Here is a 22,716-nt window from a genome sequence, read left to right as displayed (position 1 = left end):
TCGGAATTAAAAAAGAAATAGAAGCAAAGAGAAAAAAAAGAGGAGTCGTGCGCGGACCAGTATGCTAGCAGGCAACGTAACGTCGAACTTGTACCGCGTTTGAAGTGAACGGCGAGCACGGAGCGCGCACGGTCGCGAACGGTGATCCCTCGAACGAATTGTAACGTCGGCGCGTTCGCGTTTCGAAGGCCTGTGGAAATGCGTCGAGTAGGAATCGTACTCGGCGCTCTCGATACTCTCGTATCGTTCCCCCTAGCGCGGCGCGTGTCTTTGAAATCGCGCTCGTTTCTCCACGAGGAACGAGATCGAGAAGGTCGCGCGTCACGATTCGCGTACCACTCGCTGCGACAGTCAATTAGTTTTAATTCAGCTTTTCGCGAGGAGCGATCTCGATGATGAGAGAGTCGTCCCGGAGCGCGCGGGACGGAACGGATGATGAAAAAAGAAAAAGGAGCGAAAGAAAGGGGAGAATCGAGAGAACGCTCCCGTGTCTCGAAGAAGAGAGAGAGAGAGAGAGGGTAGTCGTCTAATTACACGTAAAGGAGGAGACGTAAATCTTGCCGGTCGCGACACGGATGCGCCGCGTTTGCCGCGCGCGTCCCACGTGTCGCCGCTCGATCGAAACCACCCCGGCGATCCATCCTGCTCTCCTCGTCCTTGCCCCTTACCTTCATCTTTACCTTCCCCGTTATCCCTGTCTTCGCTTTCACCTTTGTCCTTGTCCCTATCCTTACATCTCTCCTTACCCTCACCCTCACCCTCACCCTCACCCTTACCCTTACCCTTACCCTTTCCTTGTCCGATTTCCGATCCGCATCTTTCATATTCTCATTTCCTCGAAACCCCAGTGAATTTTGTACCGAAATGCGAAACTTTGAAAAGCTACTTTCATATACGGAATTTAATTTTTTCACGAAACATGTGCATTATAAAAAATAAATGCCAAAAAAATCGCAAAACTCACGAACCGAAGGTGAAGTTTCTTACGTTTGCGTCGAGCTCACTTTCTTCTCCCTTTTCCCCGATCCTTTCGCGCGCGATTTCAGCAAAAGAAGTTGCGCTCCTCAACGTTTTTTAACATCTTTATTCGAACGACCTTGAAGATGAGAGAAAGCTGCCTGGAACGAGCGTACGACGGTCGTTCGATTTCCCGTTGGTTTCGGAATCGATCGGCTCCGCTGAGATTCACTCACGGAAAGCGATCGGGAAGGAATCGGGCCGATAGACGTTGCCTTCGTCCGCCATACAGGCACTGGCTGCGATTTCCGCCAGGTGCGTGTCCTTGTGAGGAGGTACGGCCACTCTGTGAAATTTGCTGGCTGCCTCGAAGAACGCCTTCAACGCTCTCTCGGGTTGTTCCTCCTCCATCGCGGCGAATCCCTCGGCGTACAGGTGCTCGCACTCGCGCACCCGGTCCATCGGTTCTCGCAGGTTGATTCTTCGTCGACAGGACGAACATTCGATGGATCTGTCGGGATCTCGGGGACGCGGGTGTAGCTTGGAGCATCCCTCGGTCGGACACCTGCGATCGAAAAGCAATTCTCTCTCCCTCGCTCGCTCTCACTCTCTGCCTCGCTTTGCGAATGCAGGCGCGAATACGCGGTACTATACGTCGAAGAAACAAGTTCACACCTCAGTCTGACCATGTCGTTGGTCAAAGTCTCGAAGCGTGGCCAATCTTCGCGGCAAGCGGTACACTCGCAACGAAACCAGTATCTCGCGGCGAGAGTTCTCCGTCGATCCTCCAGGCTTCGTTTGGTGAAAATCGGCCCGTAATTTTCAGCCACCGCGTCTCCGGCTCGGAGACTGCGAATCGCCCGAATCACGATAGATCGACCGACGAAGTATCTGTGGCAAGAGAGAGAGAGAGAGAGAGAGAGAGAGAGAGAGAGGACGATTTATCGAGTTAAAGCTACGCGCGTAGGTGTACGATGAACGGTCGGTCGGTATAGCTAAAGCTGTAGGGTACCTGGTTACCGCGGGATAACAGTCGTGATTGAAGCGTGCAACGGTCGGATAGATGGCCACCCCGATGTAAAGGGGCCTGCTACCGCGGAACCGATGTTCGTTTCCGAGTCGCGTCTCGAACACCTCGTGAGCGTTGAATTGCAGCAGCTGAAGATGTTTCAGCAGCAGGCCGGCCACCGCGATTTCTCGATCGTTGGGCGTCTCTGAAACGCGAACAGCACGCTGCTGAAATTGCCGATCGATCGCGACACGGACCGCGTTCAAGTACCTCCGTCTCTCGTCACTGTCTCGAAAAAGCCGACTCTCTGCAAACACTTGAGAAGAAAGGCCGCCATCAGCGATCTCTCGAAGAAATCCTTAGCCGTTCTGTGTTTCTCGTGCGTAACGAGATCGTACACCCGCAGATCGGCCGCGTCTCCTTCCACGAGTTTCTCTCGCTCCGTTCCACGAGGGACTTGCTCCGCGGGTTGCTCGCGTCTCGAATCGCGCAGTTTCCTCCTTCTCGAACGACGTTTCGCCGACTTGCTAAGTTTCGCCTGTGCTTGCGTGCACGGTCGTGCGACCTGTTCCTTCTCGTTGCAACTTAACGCGCGGCAGATCTCGATGCAGCCGGTCAGTCCGCTCTGAGTGGTCATTCGCAGAGCGAGCATGCTCAAAACGCTCATACCCGAACCTGACGAAACGACGAAAGCGGTTGCCTCTCGGTGCGAAACACCGTCTATATCGATTATTTCGAGAATCGCTCGTTCCATACTACCTATCAGTAGCGCGAGAACTTTGCACTCGTATTTATGGTAGCTGGTCATCGCCGCGTCTCTGCACTCTCTGCCGCAGAAGGCGACGCTGCTGCAGTCCGGACATCCTATCGGTGCTACGAATCTGAAAGGACGACGGGCATCTGTAGGAAGTTGCCGATATGGAGCGTACGCGGCGGAATCGAGCCGTCACTCACCTCGAGAAACAATGTTGACAATGCGTACCGAAGAATTCCGGCAGCAGAGTAGCCGCGTACGGCGCCTCCACGACCAACCTGTCCCCCGGTTCGATCGGTTCGGCGGCGATCGCTCGTTTGCCCGCGTTCTCCGTCTCCTCGATGTCGAGCAAGCTGGAGGCGCCCGGCAGCCGCGGATTCTCGTCGCTGGCCACTCGGGCCGCAGCTGCGAACGAATCGAAAGCGAACCTAACGAAAAACGCGCGTTTCTCCGTCGCGTCGTCTTTTCGCGATATTCCTTCGATCGATCGACGGAGCAAACGTCTCCGTTCTTCTCCGTTGGGGCGACAGCCACGAATCGCCACTCACCTACCTTTATCTCGCGACGATGTTCTCGCGAGCAACAGCTTCTTTCCGTTCGCACGTACGAACGTCTCGCACGCCTCCTTCGTCCGAGCAAACGTCGTCCTGAAACAGCACTTTTCCTTTCAGCCGGGTTTCCGTCTTTCGCCTCGTCGTCTCGACTCGTCCAGGCTCACCGTAACTCGTTGGGCAGATCGCCGTCCATTTCCTCGACGAAACTCAAATCGCGAAGGGCGAGCTCGTGCTCGTTGCAGGCGAGAAACGTCTCGGCTCTGGCTAGGAGCGCGAGCGGTAGTCCGAGACCTCGATCGACCGTGCGGCATTTTCCTGAAACGGGACAAGGGGGAAAAGAGAGAGAGAGAGAGAGAGAGAGAGAGCGAGCGAGCGAGAGAGGAAGGAAACCGATCGGACGATCGATCGACGGATGGATCGTCGCGAGTCTACTCGCCAAGAGAGAAACAAACCTGGAAGGGGAGCGCGAAGAACGGCTTGACCGAAGAGCAACAGAGCTTTCCGTCGATCGCCTGCGGTCGCGGCCTCGAATCCCTCGAGCCTCCTCGCTCTGGACACGTCGGCGTCCTTGCCGCGGTACAGAATCTCCGTTCGATTCAACGTTTCCAACACCGTGTCCTTCACCTTGGCATCGGTGAAGATGGCTCGAATCCTTTGCTCGTCGCTGGTCAGCCGTCCGAAAACCTGGCAGATCCACCGCTCTCCGGCGACTCGCGTCGCGTTTTCGCTGAAATCTCGGAAGAATCCCTTCTTTCCGGATCTGAGAGTCTCCAGCGAGCACAGGTCCCTGTAAGATGAGTCCGCTCGCGCCTCGTCGATCGCGTTAATTCGCTGCATCTCCAACTCGCTCGAATCTCCGTGAACGCTCGCGCTCGAAAGCGGCGAATTTCGGCAGAATTTCGGCAGAATTTCGGCAGAATTTTGGCAGAATTTCGGCAGATACGGTAGAGATAGCACGTTTACGAGCGAAAAAAGCGGCGAGATCGGGTCGCGAACGATCCAGGAGAACGAATGGCGAACGTAGCTTCGTTGTAGCCGTTGCGACCCTTTCGCCAACCGGTCGAATAATTTTAGACAAAGTCGACCTTGCTATTTCCGTCTCGAATTCTCGCGCGAGTGCGCCGCGCTTCTGCCAGCGTGTCTCCGTCGGCGTCTATCGTGGCTGCTGCCGCCACCGCCGCCGCCGCCGCCGCCGCCGCCGCCGCTGTTGCACCATCTCGCGCGTCCTACTCACCTTCTCGTTGCTACCAGAAATCGAAAGATTCGGACGCACGGAGGAAGAAGCGGGCAATGTGGCGTGGAAGGCGACTCGCGAGGCCCGTTTCGCGCGCGTCGCGTTTCGCTCGGTTAGCGAGCGCCGCGAGTCTGCTCCGTCAAGCTCGCGACCGATTCTCGGATCGTCAGTCGCGCGTCGGAAATCGCGGACGTCGCGCGTCGAAATATCGCGACCGCGACCGCGATCACGGCCATTCGCGTTCGCTCGGCTGCTTCGCAGGTATTTCGCGGCCCGGCCGCATCCGCGGTGAATCCGCGACGGAGATATCCGCGCTGGAGGCTGCTGTTCCCGGTGTCGAAGCGACGAGACGGAACCGGAAACGGAAACGGAGGCGAAACGAGGTTCGATCGAGAGAAGCGTCGATGCGACGCTGCGACGCGGACCAGAGCAACGATTTACCGAGATAAGCCGTGGGAACGGCGATAACGATAGAGAAAAAAGGCGAGTTCGTCGAAGCGCGGCTGGCTCCGAGTATCTTCGTGTGACGTAAGTCGATAAGTCGACCCGCGAACGCCTCCTTTTCTCGTCGGCCAACGGAACGCGGATTTTATCACGCGCGCACCGCGATTTCGACAATTTCCACTCGAAACGATCGTCGTCGTGCACCCACCCGCCCCCTCTCCTTCTCCATCGGCCTTACGACGCGTCTCCTTCTTTATCGCCTCTCCTTTCTTCCGACGTCGAACGCGCGAATCGTCTCGCGCCTCGTTTCTTCCTCCTTCGTTCGAGAGGAGCAACGCGTTCGTCGCAACGATATACTGCTTCGAAAGCGTGTTCGCACGAGTTCGGGAGTCGCCGAGAGAGAAGGTAACTAGCGCGCGAGCTTAACCGCGACCGCGAAACCGACAGGCTCCAAAGTCGAGAAAACGAGAGAGCGATTTGCATCATCGCGTATCGCGACAACGGAATTTCCACGGACGGTCGTCCTTTTCTTCTCCTTCGTTCTTCTCCTTTCGTCTCTTTCTTCCTTTTCTTCGCTTTGTTTTCGCGCTCGAACACGCCGCATAGGTGTACGCGCGTCTCTCTCCGAGTCGAAACCGAGATCGAACGCGCTCGCGCGCTTACCATCGACCTGCCAATTTAGACACGCGCTGTCAATTGAGAGTCGAGTTAACCCTCGTTAGCCTTGCTGCGTCTCGGCAGCCGTACGAAAATGTACGACCGATCGACAATCCCTGGAGTATAGACGTCGATCGATCGCTTTCCTATGCGTTTATCCTCTACCGATCGCGCTCTTCTCGATCTCGTATCGCGAATCTCGCACCTTTGCTCGCGGCTTTCGCTGTTAAACTCTCTCTCTCTCTCTCTCTCTCTCTCTCTCTCGTTTGCTCTACTCGTGTTTCCTTCTTCGATCGATAGGTCGCGAGAACGATCGCGTGATCGCAACCGACCTCACGCGCTACGTAGTTTTATGTCGGTGAAACGCCGGACAAGTACCCGTACCTTCGAAACAGCGGTGCGATCCGTTGGACGAAATGCTCCGTGGGTGGGCTCGCGGCGTGCACGCGTTCGTCACGCGAGTACGAGGATCCGAGCGATCGTCGGCCCCTTGCCGGTCGCGCTGCGCCGCGTTGCGTCGATCGCCACGATCCTACGTACGAGGTTCGTGCGACCATACGGCAACTAGAGACCGAATCGATCTTTCTTTCGAATATCAGGAATCGTGACGTAACGCGAGCCGAACAATGACGCACAAGGCGAATCGGAACGAACGCCACGTAAGTATGTATATGTTGACCTCGAGCCGCTTCGTCTTCGACCGCGCGCTTATCTCGACCGTTTCATTTCCCGGTAATCGAACGCGAAACTTGCCCCGCGTTTTCACCACGACGAGGACAACGCCAGCTCGAAGCCCGCTTCTCCCACTAACCCGCTACGATTCGTTCGTTTGTTTCAGACTCGCGGTGACGCGATAGTAAACGTCGCGTTCTCGAATACGATGTTGCAACCTGGCGACCACGATTCCGTCATCGGCCGCCCCCTTTATCGTCGTTTTCCGCACCATGATCCATCGTCCATCGACCCGAAACGCCGACTTGCCGACGCTATGGAACCCACCGTCGAAATCCACGATGTTTCCATCGACTTGCCGCTAGCCGCTCTATCCTCGGCCGGAAGCACGCCGACGCTCGAATCGGCCGTAACCACCACGGCGACCGCCTCGTCGGAGAGCTTGCGCGCCGAGACGGACAACGAGCAAAGCGTTTACAGCGTCGCCTTACTAGACCGATGCACGGATCTCGTGACTCGTAACGATTCCGTCTGCGACAGACAACGCTATGCCTCCTCCACTTGGTTCTCTCTTGTTCGTCGACGATGTTCCAACATTCGCGGTAAGTTGAACGATTTCGACCGATTTCCGATTTCCTCGCAACCGAACCTAACCCCGGCCCCGACGAATCGCCGACCTCTTTCGTTTCGGATTACGTCTCTTGCCGATCGCGATTCTCCGTAACGCTCCGACGGCGCGACCAGAGAAACGAAAAACAGGTGAAATCGCGTAAACGCGTACGACCGAGTAAGTAACGGTTGCAGCGATTTTTCCCTGGTACGCGTACTCGCGCTTGCAACGGTCGTGACAGCTACGCATCGCTAATCGCTGGCAAGCACGCGCGTCTATCCGAACCGAAAGCTGCCACGTACGCGTATTCGCGGTCGACGCGCCACAGTTTCACCTTCGTCGACGGATTCGCGCTAAGCGCGTAATACCGGTACGCAACGCGCAACGCCTCGCCGTTGGATTTTCCGCCGATCGTCGATTCCTCGAATACTCGTAGCGCGTATAACGCGCCGGTTAATCGCCCGTTCAATTTTTTTCGCTTCCGTCCTCCGCGAAGGTTCGTCGACTCTCGGCGAATAGCAGCGGCACGATTAAAGTTTCGACCAGTCGTGTTCTAAATACGACCATTCGCAACCGCTTTCTCCCCTCTTCGTTCGTCTTCTTTTTCCACCTACCGTTCGATTCTCTCGATTCGTTCGCGTCCAGGAAAGGATAGAAATTCGTCGTTCGTTTAATTCACGACACGTTTCTTTCGTACGCGTTCGCAACAGGTTGGCTGCCGAGGATGTGTTCCTGCCTGGACGCCGACAACGCGCAGTTCCTCGGTCCATCCACGTGCAGCAGGTATCAACGACTCAGTCCCAGGAGGAATCTGCTCGAGATCGCCTACCGATCGATCAACGGAAATCGAAGGCCAAAAAGATTCGCGCGACCGGACGAAAGCGAGGACGACGAGGAACAGGTAAATGGACGCGTCGCGTACCGATCGAACGACGAAAGCGGCGTCGAAAAACCCATCACTGACGACGTTTTTTCTTTCCACCCCTGGCACCCTCTTCGCCGGTAACGCGTAGACGGAGGAATTGCGTTTTTACTGCGACGACGACGCTTGCTACGACGTGATCGTCGAGCACGATCTTCGCGCCATCGACTTGTGCAAACTTCTGAAAGCGAAAAGAAGCACGGTGGGTGTCGACTGGTCGATCGTGGAGACATGGCCGGAGCTAGGAATAGGTCAGTATCCGTCGTTCACCGTTTCTCCTTGGAGCCGTCGTAACGACTTTCACGAGTTACGAAACCGTTGCAGAGCGCGCGTTGGAGGACCACGAGGACATTTTGGCCGTGCACAGGGAGACGAAAACGTTTTCCGCGGAGCGCGCACGGAAATTTATCTTTCGCCAAGATTGCCTCAAGTACGAGTTCTTCCACGATCCGGAGGTCAGTATGAAAATATTTCGTCGGTTTTTAACACCGGTTCGCGTTAATCGATCGATCGACGCGCAAATGACGAACGACGACTGGCTTTCGTAGAATCGCGCGATGCGTTACGAAACTGCAAAGTTCGCGCGCTTCCTCGCGCGTTCTGTCTCGGCCGTTCGCTGTCGCGGCAATTTCATCGATAACTCGACCGGTAGTCGCTCGACGGCTTTCGGCCTACCGTTACCGACAATTACCGACAGCGGTCGCGTCGCTGCCTCCGAGAGCCGTTCTTATCCCTCGGCGGAAACGCAAAACGCTTAGACGGGTGCTTTTGCTCGCGCCACGTGCTCGCGATTCGCGTACTCGTTGGCAAAATACGAACGGCGACGTAAACCAGTGTCGCGTTGCAGCTCTTCCTTTCCACCGAGATGATCGACGTTCCCACCGTTTTCGCCGAGGACTGGCACGCCTTGGACGAAACGGAAGCGGCGTTACGAGTGAGTGGAAATTCGATCGACCTTCGAGTCGACGCACTTTGTCGCGCGCACGCAGTTCCCTCGTAATTCTTTGATCAGCGATTCCCTCGCGACGTTTCAGGACTATCTGGAGAACGAGGAGATAGCGGAATGTCCAGAGGTATTCGGTTTAGCGTGGATACAGAACGGACGCTTGAACATTTGGAGGAAGATCTGTTTGCTTCTTCGAGATCGAGAGCTCTACCACGCGAAAAAGGTAAGTCCGCCGAAAGGCGAAACGCGTTCTTCGCGCGTTCTTCGCGCGTCCTTCGTCCAGAACGAAACGTTTCTTCTTGCTACGCCGTTACTTTCTCGCGTCTAGCTGTACTCTTACGTTATCGGAACGTTGGATTCGCGACGCGCGATCGATGCGCGGCGAACGCGTGGTACACGTGCGACCGCCACGCGGTTACGCCGTTCGCTCCGTATCGAGTAACCGCCACCGGACACCGTTGAAACGTCGACGGACACGCGCGACAGCAGCGACGGAATAACTGGAAACGGCTGGAACCGGCGCGAGTCACCGAAAACCCGTTTCGCCGGTTTACCGCGCGAACAGCTGACAGCGACAGCGTTCGCGCGAACCACCGTTTATACTATTCCTGGCGATACGACACGGATACGACGCGATTCCGTTCCGACGAACGTTCTTGCCGCCGATAACGCAAGGGTGTTTCGTATATGACGTACCTTATCCGTCGTAGCGGACGGTATCGGCGCGACGAAATATGCGGAGACGTGCTATTTAACGGAGACGAAAGAGATCGACCCCGAAATCGATTTTACCGCTCCTTCGTTGCTTTTCCCATTGAGAACGGCGCAAAGACAGACGCGTACGTGGATCGTACGTAGAGAGATCGCGCGGTGAAACGTCGCTTCTGTCTCTCCCACGGGGATAACGTACGCGCGTTTACGTATTTCGTCGATCGTTTCTCGCCACTCGTTTTAATTAGATTTTCTCTTTCCGCGACTCTCGCCGGATCGTCGCTCGTCAGAGTCGCGGATCAACGACCGTGGCGATCGCATCGAAAGGGACTGCGAGAAGAGAGTGTCAAGAGAAAGAAGGTCAAGGGGAAACGTCGAGGGGCCGTTGAATCGACAGACGGAACGATTCGCCTCGCGCGTACCGCGTCTCGTTTACGCGGTGTTCGATACGTCGCCTCGGCGTCGCAACGCGTTGACGCGCGTACGTTAAACCGACGTTAAGCGCGATAGGCGGGAACGTGCACCGGGCGACGACTCGCACGAAGAAATTCCACGCGAGTGGATTTCAGCGAATAGAAAGTTTACTCTAAAACGCAACTGCTGCTACGTCTACAACGGCGGTCGATCATCGCTATGCCGATCACGGCTGTCTCATCGGCGCTTCGCGAGTAGCTTGCCGGGCCGTCGAGGACGTCGATCTTACGACGCTCGATGCTCGAGTGTTGGTGCGCCTTCGTTCGCAGCCGTGTCTATACGGCATCGACAGAGGTGTACGATCGATGCGCGCGTCACTCCGTCTTTCGTCTCGTCTGACATCGGCCTCCGAACTACGCGTTCAGCGTCCAAATCCTCGCGAGCAGAGACATCGGTTCCCGAAAGCTACGACACCGCCTCCGTCCCACGCGGAGCGAAATTCGTCGCTTTAAACGCGTCCGACGCGACGCGATACGCGCAGTCAACGCGAAACGATCGCTCGCGGCGTACGTACGTAAGTACGTACGCCTTTCTAAGAAGCTTTCCGCTTTCCTAGTTGCTTTCACCGACTACGAACGCCGAATCGTCGTCTCTCTACTCTCACCACCGCGATCCTCCTCCTTTTCCCGTTCTCTGCTATCTCTTCGCTTTTCGCGTCGTTTCGGACGCCTGGAATACGTGGCCGACGCTAGCCAGAGAAACGAGCACAGAGACGAGACGACGGGTCGCGAGAGACGGTACGACACGGTTCGAACCGCGCGTCGCTGATTCGAAACCGTTCGTCGAGTTCGCCGTGGCACGGCGGCGAATCGGTCGGGGCTGACACACATTCGCCCTGGCAAAAGAGCTATTCTGCTATGAACGCTGCTCCCTGGGTCGTCGACCTGCCTTCTGTTGCTTCCTCTTCCACCACCTTCCACCTCCTCCACTCTCCTTTCTCTTCTACGCCGCTCTACGCTTTCCTCTCCTCTCCGCCTCCTCTCCGCGCGTTTCCTCCACGCTTCTCGGTTCTTTTCTTATTTTCCACGCGTTTCCCTCCTTTCTCTTTTGTTGAGGCCTCGGTGTTGGCCGGCCTCGTCCTTTGCCGGCTTTTTTCCGCTTCGGTTCGATCCACCGCCTGCTACATCGCACTCCGCTTTCTTCCGTTTCTCTCCGATCTCCGGGATTCTAGTTCTTCCCGCCGATCGATCCGTTCGGTCGTTCGCGTCGCGGAAATTCCCAAGCGAAACGAACGACGATTTCGAGATCGAGGCGAATCGCGCGACGTCTTCCTTCCGGATCGGACACAGGAAAACACGTTTTCATCCTCTCCGGTGTCTGTCCGACGCGGTCGATGCGTCCATCGCCCCAGTCGGAAATCGGATTCGAGCGCAAATCGTTCGCGGTTCCGGAATCGCGAGTTTCGATTCCCCGATGGGCTGCGACGGCGGACCTCGAACGTCGTTCGAGTCTCTTTCGCGCGAGATGGGTTGGCGTTGGAAAAATTGCCAGCGCGCGTTTCTAATTCCAAGTTGTTCGCGCTACGCTCTTCTCCTTTCGTCCGTGTCCGCCTCTCTCCCTCCCTCCTCCTCCTTCTCTTCCTCTTCCTCGCCTTCCGGCACGTCGTACTTGCTACACCGTTTCCTCGTTCAGGGTGTTGCCCAAACACAATACGTTTTCGCAATGCGCGCGCGATATTACGATGTCCGTTGCATCCACGTCATTGTTCGCGTTCGCGATGCGTAACGCACCACGAGAGTGGTTCGTGGTTTTTCGTTTCCATCCTTCTCTTCGTCGTCCGACACGCGATCGTCGCTCGATCCTCCGTTGCAAACTCTACCCTGCCGCTGTCGCCAGGCAACAAACCAGTCGATTCCAAAGGCGACGATATTTGCGAGAGAACAATGCCAGTTCGATCGAACGTGCATGTCCCTCGAACCTATATACTCTAGACTTTATCGTATGCGTTTAGCGCGCGACGTTTCTTCGCAAATGTTGCTTGTAAAAAGAAAAAGAGAGAGAGAGAGAGAGAGAGAGAGAGAGAGAGAGAGAGAGAGAGAAACAAAGTTTGTAAACAATCCGCAAAGTTGTTGCAGGCGCTGCGAAAAGCTTCGAAAGTGTCCAAGGTATCAGAATTCGACGATACAGAGCACGAAATAACCGCGTGTAATTGTAACGACGATCGTTCGAAATCTTTAATTTTCTTAATGTTCGTTGCAAAAGGATATAGAAGCAACGCCAACGATTACGATCGACGATCAACGTTAACGACGAAGGTAACGAATGAAATGTAAACAAACGGAACTTGAGAACTTGTAAATGTCCCGATCAGCTACCCGAAATTGGAACGGAACGTCTGATTTCCGAACCATCGGTCGTCGAGCGACATAACGAACGCTGATCCGTTTCGAACGCGCGAGGTCGATTCTTTGCGCCGTGGCTGTTGCCGCCGCTCGGCTATCCGGTAAACGCAACGCGCCCTCGTCCGTTGTTACGCGTCGTTCACGCGCGTTTCAAATCCGTTTTCAGCAACTTCGCGACGAAATCTTAAGCGCCAAACATATTGGAACGCGATTGCAAGGAATTCGCCACTTTTTGTCGCGTCGAAGATCAGTTTGTCAGAACTGGTAGAACCGAAGATTACACCGTTCCATGCAAAACGAAACGGTGTACGTTCGGATTAACCCAAAGCGATTCGCGTCACGCTCGATTCCTCCTTTCTCGTCTACGATGCGAGACCGAAACGATCGTGCCCGCAACGGGATGTGTATTGGCGGCCGTTTCGTCGAATTCGGCGTAAGGTCGCGCCGATTACGCCTTCGACGGCAACGAATTCGATCGCGAATTCGAAAACGAACATCATCGATCTCGTTGCTGTTCGCGAGACTCGGATGTTTCAACGAATTTTCTGGGTTAAGGTGTACTCGAGGTAAAACGAGCGTCGTCTTCTGGCACGCGGCCGAAAGGTGTGGATTTTCCAACCGCGTAACCATCGTTTTTAGTGTCATCGGTCGAAATACGCGACCCTTGCTTCTTCCTCCTTCCTTCTCTCGTCCCTATTTCCTTTTACTGGCCTTCGTTTGAAAGCGGATCTTTTCGACAAGCTCGACAGCCGCAACGAAAATCGATTACCAATCGTCATCGACGAATGCGAAAAGATGCGAACGAGAAGGAACGAACGGGCCGAACGATGACACGCGGCTGCCACATAGCCGTTTCGTCAACCGTCGATCGATCGATTCGCTCAAAGTTTCTCGCAGCCGCCGGCATTCTCGCGAACGAAACGTTAATTTTCCAGTTCAGTTTGCCGATCTACCGCAACGATTCCGTCTTTGCCAAAGTTCGAAACGCTTCGCTTCTTTCGTACGAATCGCCCACGATCGCGATACCACAGGAGGAAGATCATAACTCGCGAAGGAAAGAGATCGTTTCTCTTTTTCAAAGTCCTTTCTTCTTCGACGAATCGAAAGCGGTGGTCGATTACGAAGTTTCGAAAGAAGTATTGAACGATTAGGCATACTTTTGATTTCCTTGTCCGTATACGCGTGCTACGTATACGTTCGTTGATTCGGTTCGAGGACGGAAGAAGGTTCGGACTCTGTCATTTTGCACGCTATGATTTATTTTCCACGGTCGACACTCGTGTCTGCTTCCTGCTTCCCCTCCTCGACGCCCTTACCATTCGACGGTTCGCGTCCGTAAGGCTTCGCGAAGCTGCGAAATCGCGTCCTCCAGAAACCGTCGCGTTTTCGAGAGTTTGCGACGATGCCATAAGTTGCCGATTCGAAGTTCGCTCGATCGCGAACGATCGCGAGATTTTAAACACGTAACACGTCGTCGAACGTGTAAAGGCGAGCATCCAAACGGTCGGCTGCGTAGGCAAATCGGTGGGGCAGGGGAGGGAGGGAGCAGAGAAAGAGAGAGAGAGAGAGAGAGAGAGAGAGAGAGAGACAGAGACAGAGACAGAGACGGAGAGAGAGAGAGAGAACTGCTTATTCGTTGGAACACAAGATCGGGGTCGAAGAAGACGGGGGTGGGCAGCAGCCAGCTGATTCGGGAGAGTTCGTGAACGACCGTAATCGAAACGCGAGGGAACGAAAGAGGCGAGGTAGCGCAGCAGCGCACGTCCGATGCAGTCTGCCGCGACCACCGGGAAACCAGCTGACTGGTCGGTTCGGTCGCGTTCGTCGAATCGTTCGGCAGTCTTCGGATCTTTGTTCGTCTCCGTGCACGAGGCGGCTACCGGCAAGCGACAAACCTTTCCGTCAGTCGTCAGTCGCCGTTTCGACACTGTCGAAGGGTAAACGTGCGCGCGTGTCTATTACCTCTTTGACACGATCAGCGTTACCGTCGTTGCCTGAATCGCGCGATCGGCCATCTCGTTACCGCATCGGTCGATCAGAACGACGATCGTTCGTCGTTCCGAGAGATACAAGAGAGAAAGAAAGAACGCGATTAGCGTCGTCGCGCAGTCTGCTCGTTACCGGTAGTCGCTTCGGTCTCTGTGTGCCACCCCTCCATCGCTCGTTCCTCCCCGTCCAGTTCTTACACCCACCTACCCATCCTACATCCCTCTTGTCTCTCATTCTCTCTCTCTCTCTCTCTCTTTCTCTCCCTGTCCTCCCTCACTCCTCTCTCTCTCTCTCACTCTTTCTTTATTTTGCCCGTCGGCTACCCGGTCTCTGTCTATCCATCTGATTTTCCGCTTCTCGCTTTTCTCGCAGGCCTCCTCGTTCGCGTCGTTGTCGCGTAGTCGGAGGAGAAGACGCGAGAGAAATCGTTGGCAAGGATACGAATTTTGTGGAACGAGAGCGTGATTTTGGTTCCGTGCTCGTCTCCTCGGTCGTGACGACGAGCGACTCTCGCGGTTGCGATCCGAGGGAAAAGAACGAATCTTGTGTTTTAAAAGAAAGGAAAGCGGAGGAAAAAGTACGGCTAGAGAGGACGAAGAAAGGAAAGGAACGGAAGAGAAGAAGGAAGGAAGGAAGGAGGAAGGGAAGAAGAAAAAGAAGGAGAAACGACTGTAAGCGAAGCGCTATGAAATCCGATCGGTACGATAGGTCGGTATTTCCGAGCGGAAAGGACACGGTGGTATCGCGTAACGGATAGCTGGTTCGCGCGACACACACGTATCGCCAGTTCACCGTCGAAATCGTCGATTTCCACCGGCCGGATCGGAAATCCAGTTCCCTTGGCATTTGGATTTACGCGAAGATTTCGAGCGTGAAAGCCGAATTGCCGTGGCTCGACGTTGCTCGGGTGGTAAGTGAAAACGATACGCGACCAGGCGGTCGTGCGAAAACGAAATTTTCGGCGAGTGTACGCTCGTACTTGCTCGTTGTCGGTCGATCGGCGATAACTCGATACGGACCGTGCTCCATAGAACAACCAACTGCGACCGTTCGCTAGTAGTTTGGATAGCGAACCGCATTCACGCTCGATTCGAGAACACGCGATTTATCGAGAATCTCGAATTCCAACGATAAACCGTTCCAAGTCCGTCGGGATTTGCGTACGAACGACGAATCGAATCGGATATCGTCGCAGTTTGGTTCGTAGCTGTCGTTAGGGGCAAAAAGAGCAGAAGCGAGCGTACATATATACGTAGGAGAAAGTATCGAGCGGAGGGTAGGTTCCGATGATAATTTACGGCGGACCCCGTTAACGACCGATCGGAACAGAGCCGGTGCCGAAATCCCCTCGTTTCGAAACACGACGCGGAGCTTCGTATTAGCGAACTGACAATAGCGCGATCCGAGACTCACCGCGTTCGTTATTCGGTCGTTACGATTCGCTTTCCACGGAGATCGCCTCGTTCAATTTTCTCTCTACCTATGCGTCTGTTCGTCTATTTTTCCATTCTCCGATTCGGCGTCTCCATCGACGATCGTCGATTTCGAAATCGATATTGGCATCGGCAGTGGCGCCGGTCGGTATCGTCTCCGCATTCGTCGTCGTAATCGTCGTTGTCACCATAGCCGGTAAGATTCGGACAAGCGATTTTTGCAAATTCCTTTAGTCCGTTGAAACGCAAGCTTCGCGCGAATCGCGGCGAATAGGGTAACGTCGCACCTATCGCACCGCGATACTTGTTTACCTAATCGAAATTAAGTGGTCTGGCGTTCGATCGTCCTCGCGAGCCATCCTTCGAGCGTCAAAAGTGGCAACGAGCGACCGATCGCGCGTTTATTTCACAACGCACGTTTCGCAAAACTCGATTCCAGCGATTACGTTCGAGTATCCCGCGATCTTTTTCTTTCTTCGAATTCGCTGTCTCGCGTCGATCGAATCTTGCTCGAAATATACTATGGAGAAGGACGACGCGGATAACGGCAACGAAAGACACGCGAGAGTCTGGAAAAATTGTAAAATTAACTCGGCTTCGGTTAATCGGTTTCCGATTACTCGGCTAGCCGTCCACGCGTTACTCACGGTTTTCTCTTCTCGGTGCCGCGTTTCGCTACTCCGTCTCGCCGTTGTTTCTCCTTTCACGAACTTCTACCGTTACACGTTCTCGCGTTATTATCGTAATCGTAATACGGCGGCGTGGCCCACATACACCCGATTCACAGTCGTTCGTTCGTATTATCCGTAGAACTCTCTCTTTCCCATCTTCGTCCGTGACGCGTGTTCGGTCTTTCGCGATCCGAGTATCTAAAAACTGAAACTTGGCGGATCGTCGGCCGTAACTTCCAGTTGCCACCGTTCGTCGGTTCGCACGAGCTCGTATCTTTTTCCTTTTCGTGCGACACGATGCGACGGTTGCACGTTGGCGCGCGTGACCAACAGGGACCCAACGGAACGTTATCCGCACGAAACGCGAATCTTGTCGCTCGTCGTCTCTCTATCTCTGTAATCGCGAGTGCCGGCGCGCTTCTGGCGTTACCCTTTCCAGCAAACCGGTTTCGATTCGATCCCGGCCGCGTCTTTGCCGTCCGATGCCTTTCGATCATCGTCGTTCTTCCCCTCGAATCGGCAAAACGCATTCGCCTTCGTCTCTCGGACGAGCGTAAATTACGAGCGAACCGGTGATCGAACGAAGGATCGATCGGTCGAGATTGGACGCGTTCGCCGCGCCGAAAACCAGAGCAATCGATGTCGTAGCGACGATGACACGAGAACGATGACGAAACGATTTCGATTTCGATTTCGATTTCAGAAAAGCGAACGAGCGTTTCCGTTCGCCCGCTTGTCGGATTACGCGGTGTACAAGATCACGAACGCCAGGAAGAGATACAGAGCGCCCTTCCCCTGGGGCATCTGTCTCAGGTCAACCAACACCGCCCCCAAATCCAAAACCATCGCAGAGCGTGGAGAAACCGGGCTCAAGGTCATCGCTTTTCACAGTGAAAAATCCCGCGCCTGCTGGCTAACGGCCATGAGGCTCGCCAAGGTAATCGAACGTTCTTTCATCGTCTTTCCTATCTTTCTTCCCCGTTTTTCTTTCTCGTCGGTCCGATCCGCCACCTCCTGCTCCTCTTCCTCTTCTTCGCCCCAGTTGCTTCGCGCGGAAATCCCTTTGCCTCTTCGCACGCTTGTCACCGTCGAGAAAACCTGGTTGTTTGCGGGCGCGTTAACGTCCGTTTGCATCGGCCGCCGCGGTTACCGTTGGTCGATGCCGAGGTGTTTCCTTTCGCGGATAATCTCGCGGCCGTTTTCCTTCGCCACGGTGACGAGCGAGCCGCGCGCATCGAAACAAATCTGGCTGGCAGAACAAATTAATCCGTTTCGTTTCGTTTCGTTACAGTACGGCAAGCAACTCAGGGAAAACTACAGAGCATTTAAGAACAAACAGTGCGAGCAAACCGACGGCCCAAAGGATCGATACGTCAACTACAACGTATCCAATGTGAGTCGAAGTTTTTCGCTGGCCGCAGGCTTTCGCCGATCGCGCGCGCGCGCGTCCGCAAAAAACGGCCGGCGAATCATCTCGGATCGAGGTTGCATCTCGACGCGCGGTTAGTCGCGGCTCGCGATCCGCGATTCCATCTTCGACCAGGGGGAAAAAATGCAGCGAAAAGAGCGGGCGGGGTAAAGAGGTGGCGGCGAGGCGTGACGAGGCGGAGCGGAGCGGGGCGCGATGGGACCAGCGAAGAGCAGCGCGGAGAAGAGAGGAGAGGAGAGGAGAGGAGAGGAGAGGAGAGGAGAGAAGGGGTGGGAGGCGGCAGAGTGGCCGCGAGAGCGGGTCGCGTCGAAACAGAGTTTCGAAAATCGAGCAAAAAGCCCGAGGCGGTTAGTTGTTGCTACGCGGCGACTATCGATCATCTAGGAGGTAGACGCGAGCGAGAACGGGTACGTGGCCGTGCGTCTCCTCGACCACGGACCCGGCTACGTCGCGAGTATCGCGTGCAGCGTCTTTCGCTCGTCGACCGATGGCCGTGCCGTGCCGTGCACGCGTCACGCGTCGCGCCAATCGATACCGCCAACGTTCGACGACCAGTCGTCGTCTCCGTGTCGCGTATCGCGAGATTCACCGCGACAGCCGTATCGACTGCCCGACGTTGATCGATCGTTCGCCGGTGCCGAGTAGATCCGGAAGTTGGCCGTTGCTGCTGTCGCTGCGCCTCTTCTTCTCGGGATCTCGACGTTCTCGATTCGTTCCGCCTCCCCACCGAACCGACCGAGACACGCTCGCGCGCATCATCCCTCTCCACTGCTTTCCCCTGTCGACCGACCGCCGCCGCCTCTGACTGCCGCCGCCAAGGCATCGTCGCGCCGTGTCACCCGGTTTCCAGCTAGTCTGCTGGACGACCCTCTCGCCACGGGGATTACTCGCGACCGATCCCGTTCTCGTTTTCGCGCGTCCGCTCAACTCGGCCAATCCTACGCGATTCGTTTCTCTCGTGTTTAGCGAATCGTTGTTTCGCGTCTTGTCCGCTCTCCTCTCGACACGGCCATGGTGGAAGTACGTAGTAGTAGTAGCAGCAGCAGCAGCAGCAGCAGCTCGTTCGCTTATCGCAGCTGGAAAAAAGAGGCGATCTCGCCAACGTCGTCGCCGATTACGAAATCGAACGGCGGTGTCCCGTTTCGTAAGATCGCGTCTTCCTTTGCCGAAGGAATCGTCGCGCTGTTCGTTTCGTCGTCGTCGTCGTCGTCGTCGTCGTTCGCGTTGCGTGTCCGTCGACGAAAACGCACGGTTGACCTACATTCGACTCTCGTGTATTTCCGTTCGGAGGAAATATCGTAACGGCATTGGGCGCAGGTGCGGCGTCGTTACATAAGCCGGTACCGCCTCTCGCGTCGTCCCCCCGTGACGAACATCGTCGAGTATCGACGAGGACGTACCTTGGGGGAACGCGGCGAATAGTCGCGCGCAATAGGAGGACGACGGCGTAACGGGAAGGAACGGAAAGACCGAGTCGAGTAGCCGAAAGAATCGAACGGCGCGCACAACTTTTCTTCGTGTCAAGGGCTTTTCCTTTTCCGTTACGATCGAGCGGACAAGCTGTTATTCCCATTTCGTATCGTTGTATTCCGCGTAGATCATAGGGGTAGGGATATCGTCGTTTCGAGGCGGTAAACAACGCGCCGCGGTGCTTCCACCGTTCCAAATCGCTCGTCGTCTCTCTCGGCTACTCGAATCCGATCGAAAGCCGAGTCTCGCGAATCGGCGGCGAATCGGCGGCGAATCGGTAGAATCGCGCGTTGCTCGATCGTTCGAACGTGCCGGCATCGTCCCCTCGAGCGAGAAACGAGACCGAGTGGAAACCTGATATTCCGATTTCGAACGAAATCGACGCGTCGCTCGACGTCCGGTCTGGTCGCCCCTATCGTCTCGTCTCGTCCCATGCCGCCACCGCTCGATGCTCGCCTAGCAACAGGCGTCAGGGGTTATCATCCCCTCTTCGTCTTGCGATTTCTCTCTCCGCTTTTTAAGTCGTTCTTCGAACCGTTGTTGTTCGCGAGCGTGGACGCGATCTTTTCCCGCCCGTCTCGATCTCTGCATGCTCCGCTCGCTCTCCGACTTTTCCTGATCGGTGATCACCCCGTCACGCGTTTACGCGCTCGTTCCCTTTCGCTGCACGACGAGAAAGCGACGAGAGAGGGCGACGAGAGGGCGACGAGAGGGCGACGAGAGGGCGACGAGAGGGCGACGAGAAGGCGACGATACGAGAGGGATCGCTCGCTGTCTCGTTCCGGTTTCGATCGAACGGTCCAAAGTCGTAAGACGAAGTGTGTCGCGTTCGCAGGAATCGGTGCGATCTCGCGTGGCCATGGATTTTACCGGCAGCGTCGGAAGAATCGTGGACGACCCGAAGGAAGCGAAGAACATCGCGGAAAGCGAGGGTATGAACTGGCGACGAACCTGGAGGCCGTTCTCGAGACCGCCGCCTGGCTGCACGGTGGTTAGACTGCACGGACTCGACGACGGTATCCACGTTTTGCAACCGTGGTTTCACAGAGGACTGAAGAGAGATATCGCCGCGGCGATCGTTCGAGACCAGGGTTCGGTCGACGGGTAAGTCGAGACGCCGCTTCCGAGTGGTTCGTTTGCAAGCGGCGCGAAAACCGTGTCTCATCGTCTCGCGCGTTCTTTCAGCGTGTTCCTGGTACGGGAGAGCAAGAGCAATTTGGGCGCTTACGTGCTCACCTACAAATACAGCGAGAAGGTGTTTCACGCTCAAATTCAACCCGTGAGTAGAGCCGTCGCGAATGTTTCGCGATTTCGGACGTAGCTCACGTCTCCGCCGGTTTGCAGGTTTTCGACGAGCGATGCAACTGCTGGCTGTACACCCTGGACAAAGGCGTAACCCGGTTCTACGACTTGCTGCAGCTGATCGAATTTTATCAGTTGAACGCGGGCTGCTTGCCCACGCGATTGACCCACTACGTGCAGAACGGCGTGCCGGAAGTGCTGCCGCTTCCGGTTCCGATGGCGTTGACGCAGACGGAGGACGGAGGCGGTGGTTCGCCGCCGTCGCCGACCGAGCTCGATCGACGGCGACTCGGTGCCGCGACCGACGGCACGATGGCCGAAGGTACCGCGGCGGCCGCTGCCTCGTCGTACACCGTCAGCTACAAGAGCATCTGAGGATAGGAATTCCAGCGGCCCGTCAGCGTCGACGAGCGTTTGGTCGCCACCCGCTGTTCGCTGGATCACGCCTCTCGACCAAACGGAATCGCGAACGGGTATCGCTCCGGCGACGCGAACGTTCGATCCGCGCGCTCGGGTTGCTGGAGTTTGTGCCTCTGCAGCTACAGCAAGTGGAATCCGTAGCGCGAATCGCGTCGATAGCCGTCCGATGGGCGGAAAGACAGAGCGTTCGAAGAAGATACGAGAAAGAGGAACGAGCAACGGACGAAGGAGAGACGCGGCTCGGGCTAACCGGCCGCCAGCTTTCGGCCAAGGGACCGAGAGCGTCGCGGCGTCGCGCTTCTCCGCGATTCTCGGCGCGACGCGATTCGTCGCTCGTCGACCGATCGATTCGTTCGTCGAGGGCAGCCGGCTTTTCGAAAATCGGCTTTGATAGCGGTTGATCAATCCCGATGTTTCGAGCCGGCGCCTCGACGGTCGCACCGACGGACGCGCCTGTCCCGTTGTCACGGATCGATTCGTCGACGCGCGCCAGCTCTCGTCGACGAGTAACGGAGAGCGAACGCGCGTAGCCAGCGACGCGACGACGGAGCGGCGGTGAAGAAAATAGCCGCCGCCAGAGTCGCGGCGCTCGGTACGCAAAATCGCGTTAATATTAAGACGATCGTTATCGATGCAAAAATACGATAAAAATATATATTTTGTACGAACGGTAGTAGAACGGACGATCGAGTCGCGTTCCGCGAGATCTCGACGTTCGGTCGGAGAACAATAAAAGTTAATCAAGAACGGAACACGGTTGGCTTATTTCTCTCTGAATCCTTCCACGTTTTCGCGGCGAACGCCTCGGCGTAGACGACCCATCGTGTGTGGACGGCGCGAGGGCCGTCGCAACAGGTAAGCGGCGCGCGGCAACGACGCCTGAGAAAAGGTATTCCGGCAGGTAACGGTCGCGAACGAAGGAGGAGCATCGTCGTCGCGTTCGGTCTACGAGAGGAGAGGAGAAGGGGGATCGATGGAACGTACCGGCGGAGAGGTGGAATTCAGGTGCGAGTCGTAGTTGGCTCGGCGATCCTCAGTTTACCGCGGCCAGTCGACGCGACGCGGTCCGATCTTCGACGTTCGCTTTTCCGCGTCTACTTCCTTTCTTCTTCGCTTTTTCTCCTCTTACGTCATCCTCGCGTTCCTCTCGGTGGTGCTTTCGTTCCTCGCGATCGACGAGATGCGAATCGATCCCTTCTCGGACCGACGGATTTCACGCATCGGCAACGAGTAAGTCGCAGCCGAGTAACGGCAACCTGTTACGGCGAACGCGCGTCCACCGATCGACCGACTCTGGGGTGTCGCGTCGCGCGCGATTCGTCGTAGGACGATTAGACCCCGAAGATGGAACAGCCGTTCTCTCCGGACAAGGAACACGACTAGTCGGAACGGCGCGTTCGTCGTTCGGACGAACTCGCGAGTCGTCGGGTAAACTTACAACGCGCGCGATATACCCGCTGTACGCGATACGCCGTTCTCGAAACCGGTTCGGTGACGTGCTCGTCGATCGTCGGCGTAGCTACGAGCCGAGGCGTTCGTACGGTTCTGCTAGTTTGCCAACCGCGATCCTTCGTCGTTCTGTCGCGAGATACGGAATTTTGCGTTTCCATCGCGCGGATTCCGCTTTTTCGCTAGACGCTCAACGACGGACGCCCGTTTACCCGTGTTGCGGTACCAGGTACGACCGACCGGTTCTCTCTCCCTCCTCGCTCCTCC

The 22,716-nt window shown here is 56.0% G+C and overlaps 3 protein-coding genes across 12 annotated transcripts in view; 2 read left to right on the top strand and 1 right to left on the bottom strand.

The window, feature by feature from the left end:
• LOC126871234 (Y-box-binding protein 1) overlaps window positions 1-967 on the top strand; it is a 9,059-nt gene extending 8,092 nt beyond the window's left edge. For both annotated transcript variants that reach the window (XM_050629830.1, XM_050629831.1), the window contains one exon: window positions 1-967. This exon is cut by the window's left edge and continues 2,377 nt beyond it. The gene's annotated coding sequence lies outside the window, so the exon portion shown is untranslated.
• The window catches only part of LOC126871198 (SET and MYND domain-containing protein 4-like), a 4,198-nt gene extending 86 nt beyond the window's left edge, over window positions 1-4,112 (bottom strand). The window contains exons 1-9 of one of the 2 annotated variants that reach the window (XM_050629719.1): window positions 3,727-4,112; window positions 3,439-3,589; window positions 3,273-3,367; window positions 2,921-3,125; window positions 2,726-2,847; window positions 2,237-2,641; window positions 1,970-2,171; window positions 1,633-1,848; window positions 1-1,522 (exon numbers count right to left, since the gene is read on the bottom strand). The exon at window positions 1-1,522 is cut by the window's left edge and continues 86 nt beyond it. In XM_050629719.1, the coding sequence (XP_050485676.1) occupies window positions 1,186-1,522; window positions 1,633-1,848; window positions 1,970-2,171; window positions 2,237-2,641; window positions 2,726-2,847; window positions 2,921-3,125; window positions 3,273-3,367; window positions 3,439-3,589; window positions 3,727-4,111 (2,118 nt within the window). In that variant the 5' untranslated portion in view covers window position 4,112 and the 3' untranslated portion in view covers window positions 1-1,185. Of the gene's footprint in view, window positions 1,523-1,632; window positions 1,849-1,969; window positions 2,172-2,236; window positions 2,848-2,920; window positions 3,126-3,272; window positions 3,368-3,438; window positions 3,590-3,726 lie in introns of both variants that reach the window. The other variant, XM_050629718.1, reaches the window with a different exon arrangement.
• A 737-nt stretch (window positions 4,113-4,849) lies between these two features.
• Window positions 4,850-21,752, top strand: LOC126871196 (growth factor receptor-bound protein 14-like). Of its 8 annotated transcripts, none has more exons than XM_050629713.1 (12): window positions 4,850-4,991; window positions 6,448-6,883; window positions 7,602-7,792; window positions 7,905-8,064; window positions 8,138-8,268; window positions 8,661-8,747; window positions 8,848-8,982; window positions 17,083-17,316; window positions 17,671-17,772; window positions 20,114-20,382; window positions 20,464-20,557; window positions 20,623-21,752. In XM_050629713.1, the coding sequence occupies exons 2-12, from the start codon at window positions 6,490-6,492 to the stop codon at window positions 20,953-20,955; spliced, it is 2,130 nt and encodes a 709-aa protein (XP_050485670.1). In that variant the 5' UTR covers window positions 4,850-4,991; window positions 6,448-6,489; the 3' UTR covers window positions 20,956-21,752. The 8 variants fall into 8 exon arrangements, with proteins under 8 accessions (XP_050485670.1, XP_050485668.1, XP_050485674.1 ...); XM_050629711.1 differs by having other exon boundaries at window positions 4,888-5,036; XM_050629712.1 differs by lacking the exon at window positions 4,850-4,991 and adding an exon at window positions 5,221-5,357.
• The last annotated feature ends 964 nt before the right edge of the window (window positions 21,753-22,716 follow it).

Source organism: Bombus huntii, chromosome 11 (assembly GCF_024542735.1).
Source record: "Bombus huntii isolate Logan2020A chromosome 11, iyBomHunt1.1, whole genome shotgun sequence".
In the NCBI taxonomy this organism is placed as follows: Eukaryota; Metazoa; Arthropoda; class Insecta; order Hymenoptera; family Apidae; genus Bombus; species Bombus huntii.
This window is presented reverse-complemented; position numbering and strand designations above follow the sequence as displayed.

What these genes read in the sequence shown, in the direction of transcription:
- LOC126871196 (XM_050629710.1), top strand. Translation starts at nt 6,236, where the DNA reads ATGACGCACAAGGCGAATCGGAACGAACGCCAC. An exon ending in GCGAGGACGACGAGGAACAG is followed by an intron (nt 7,793 to 7,904) that starts GTAAATGGACGC and finishes GGTAACGCGTAG; the next exon opens with ACGGAGGAATTGCGTTTTTA. An exon ending in AAACGGAAGCGGCGTTACGA is followed by an intron (nt 8,748 to 8,847) that starts GTGAGTGGAAAT and finishes GCGACGTTTCAG; the next exon opens with GACTATCTGGAGAACGAGGA.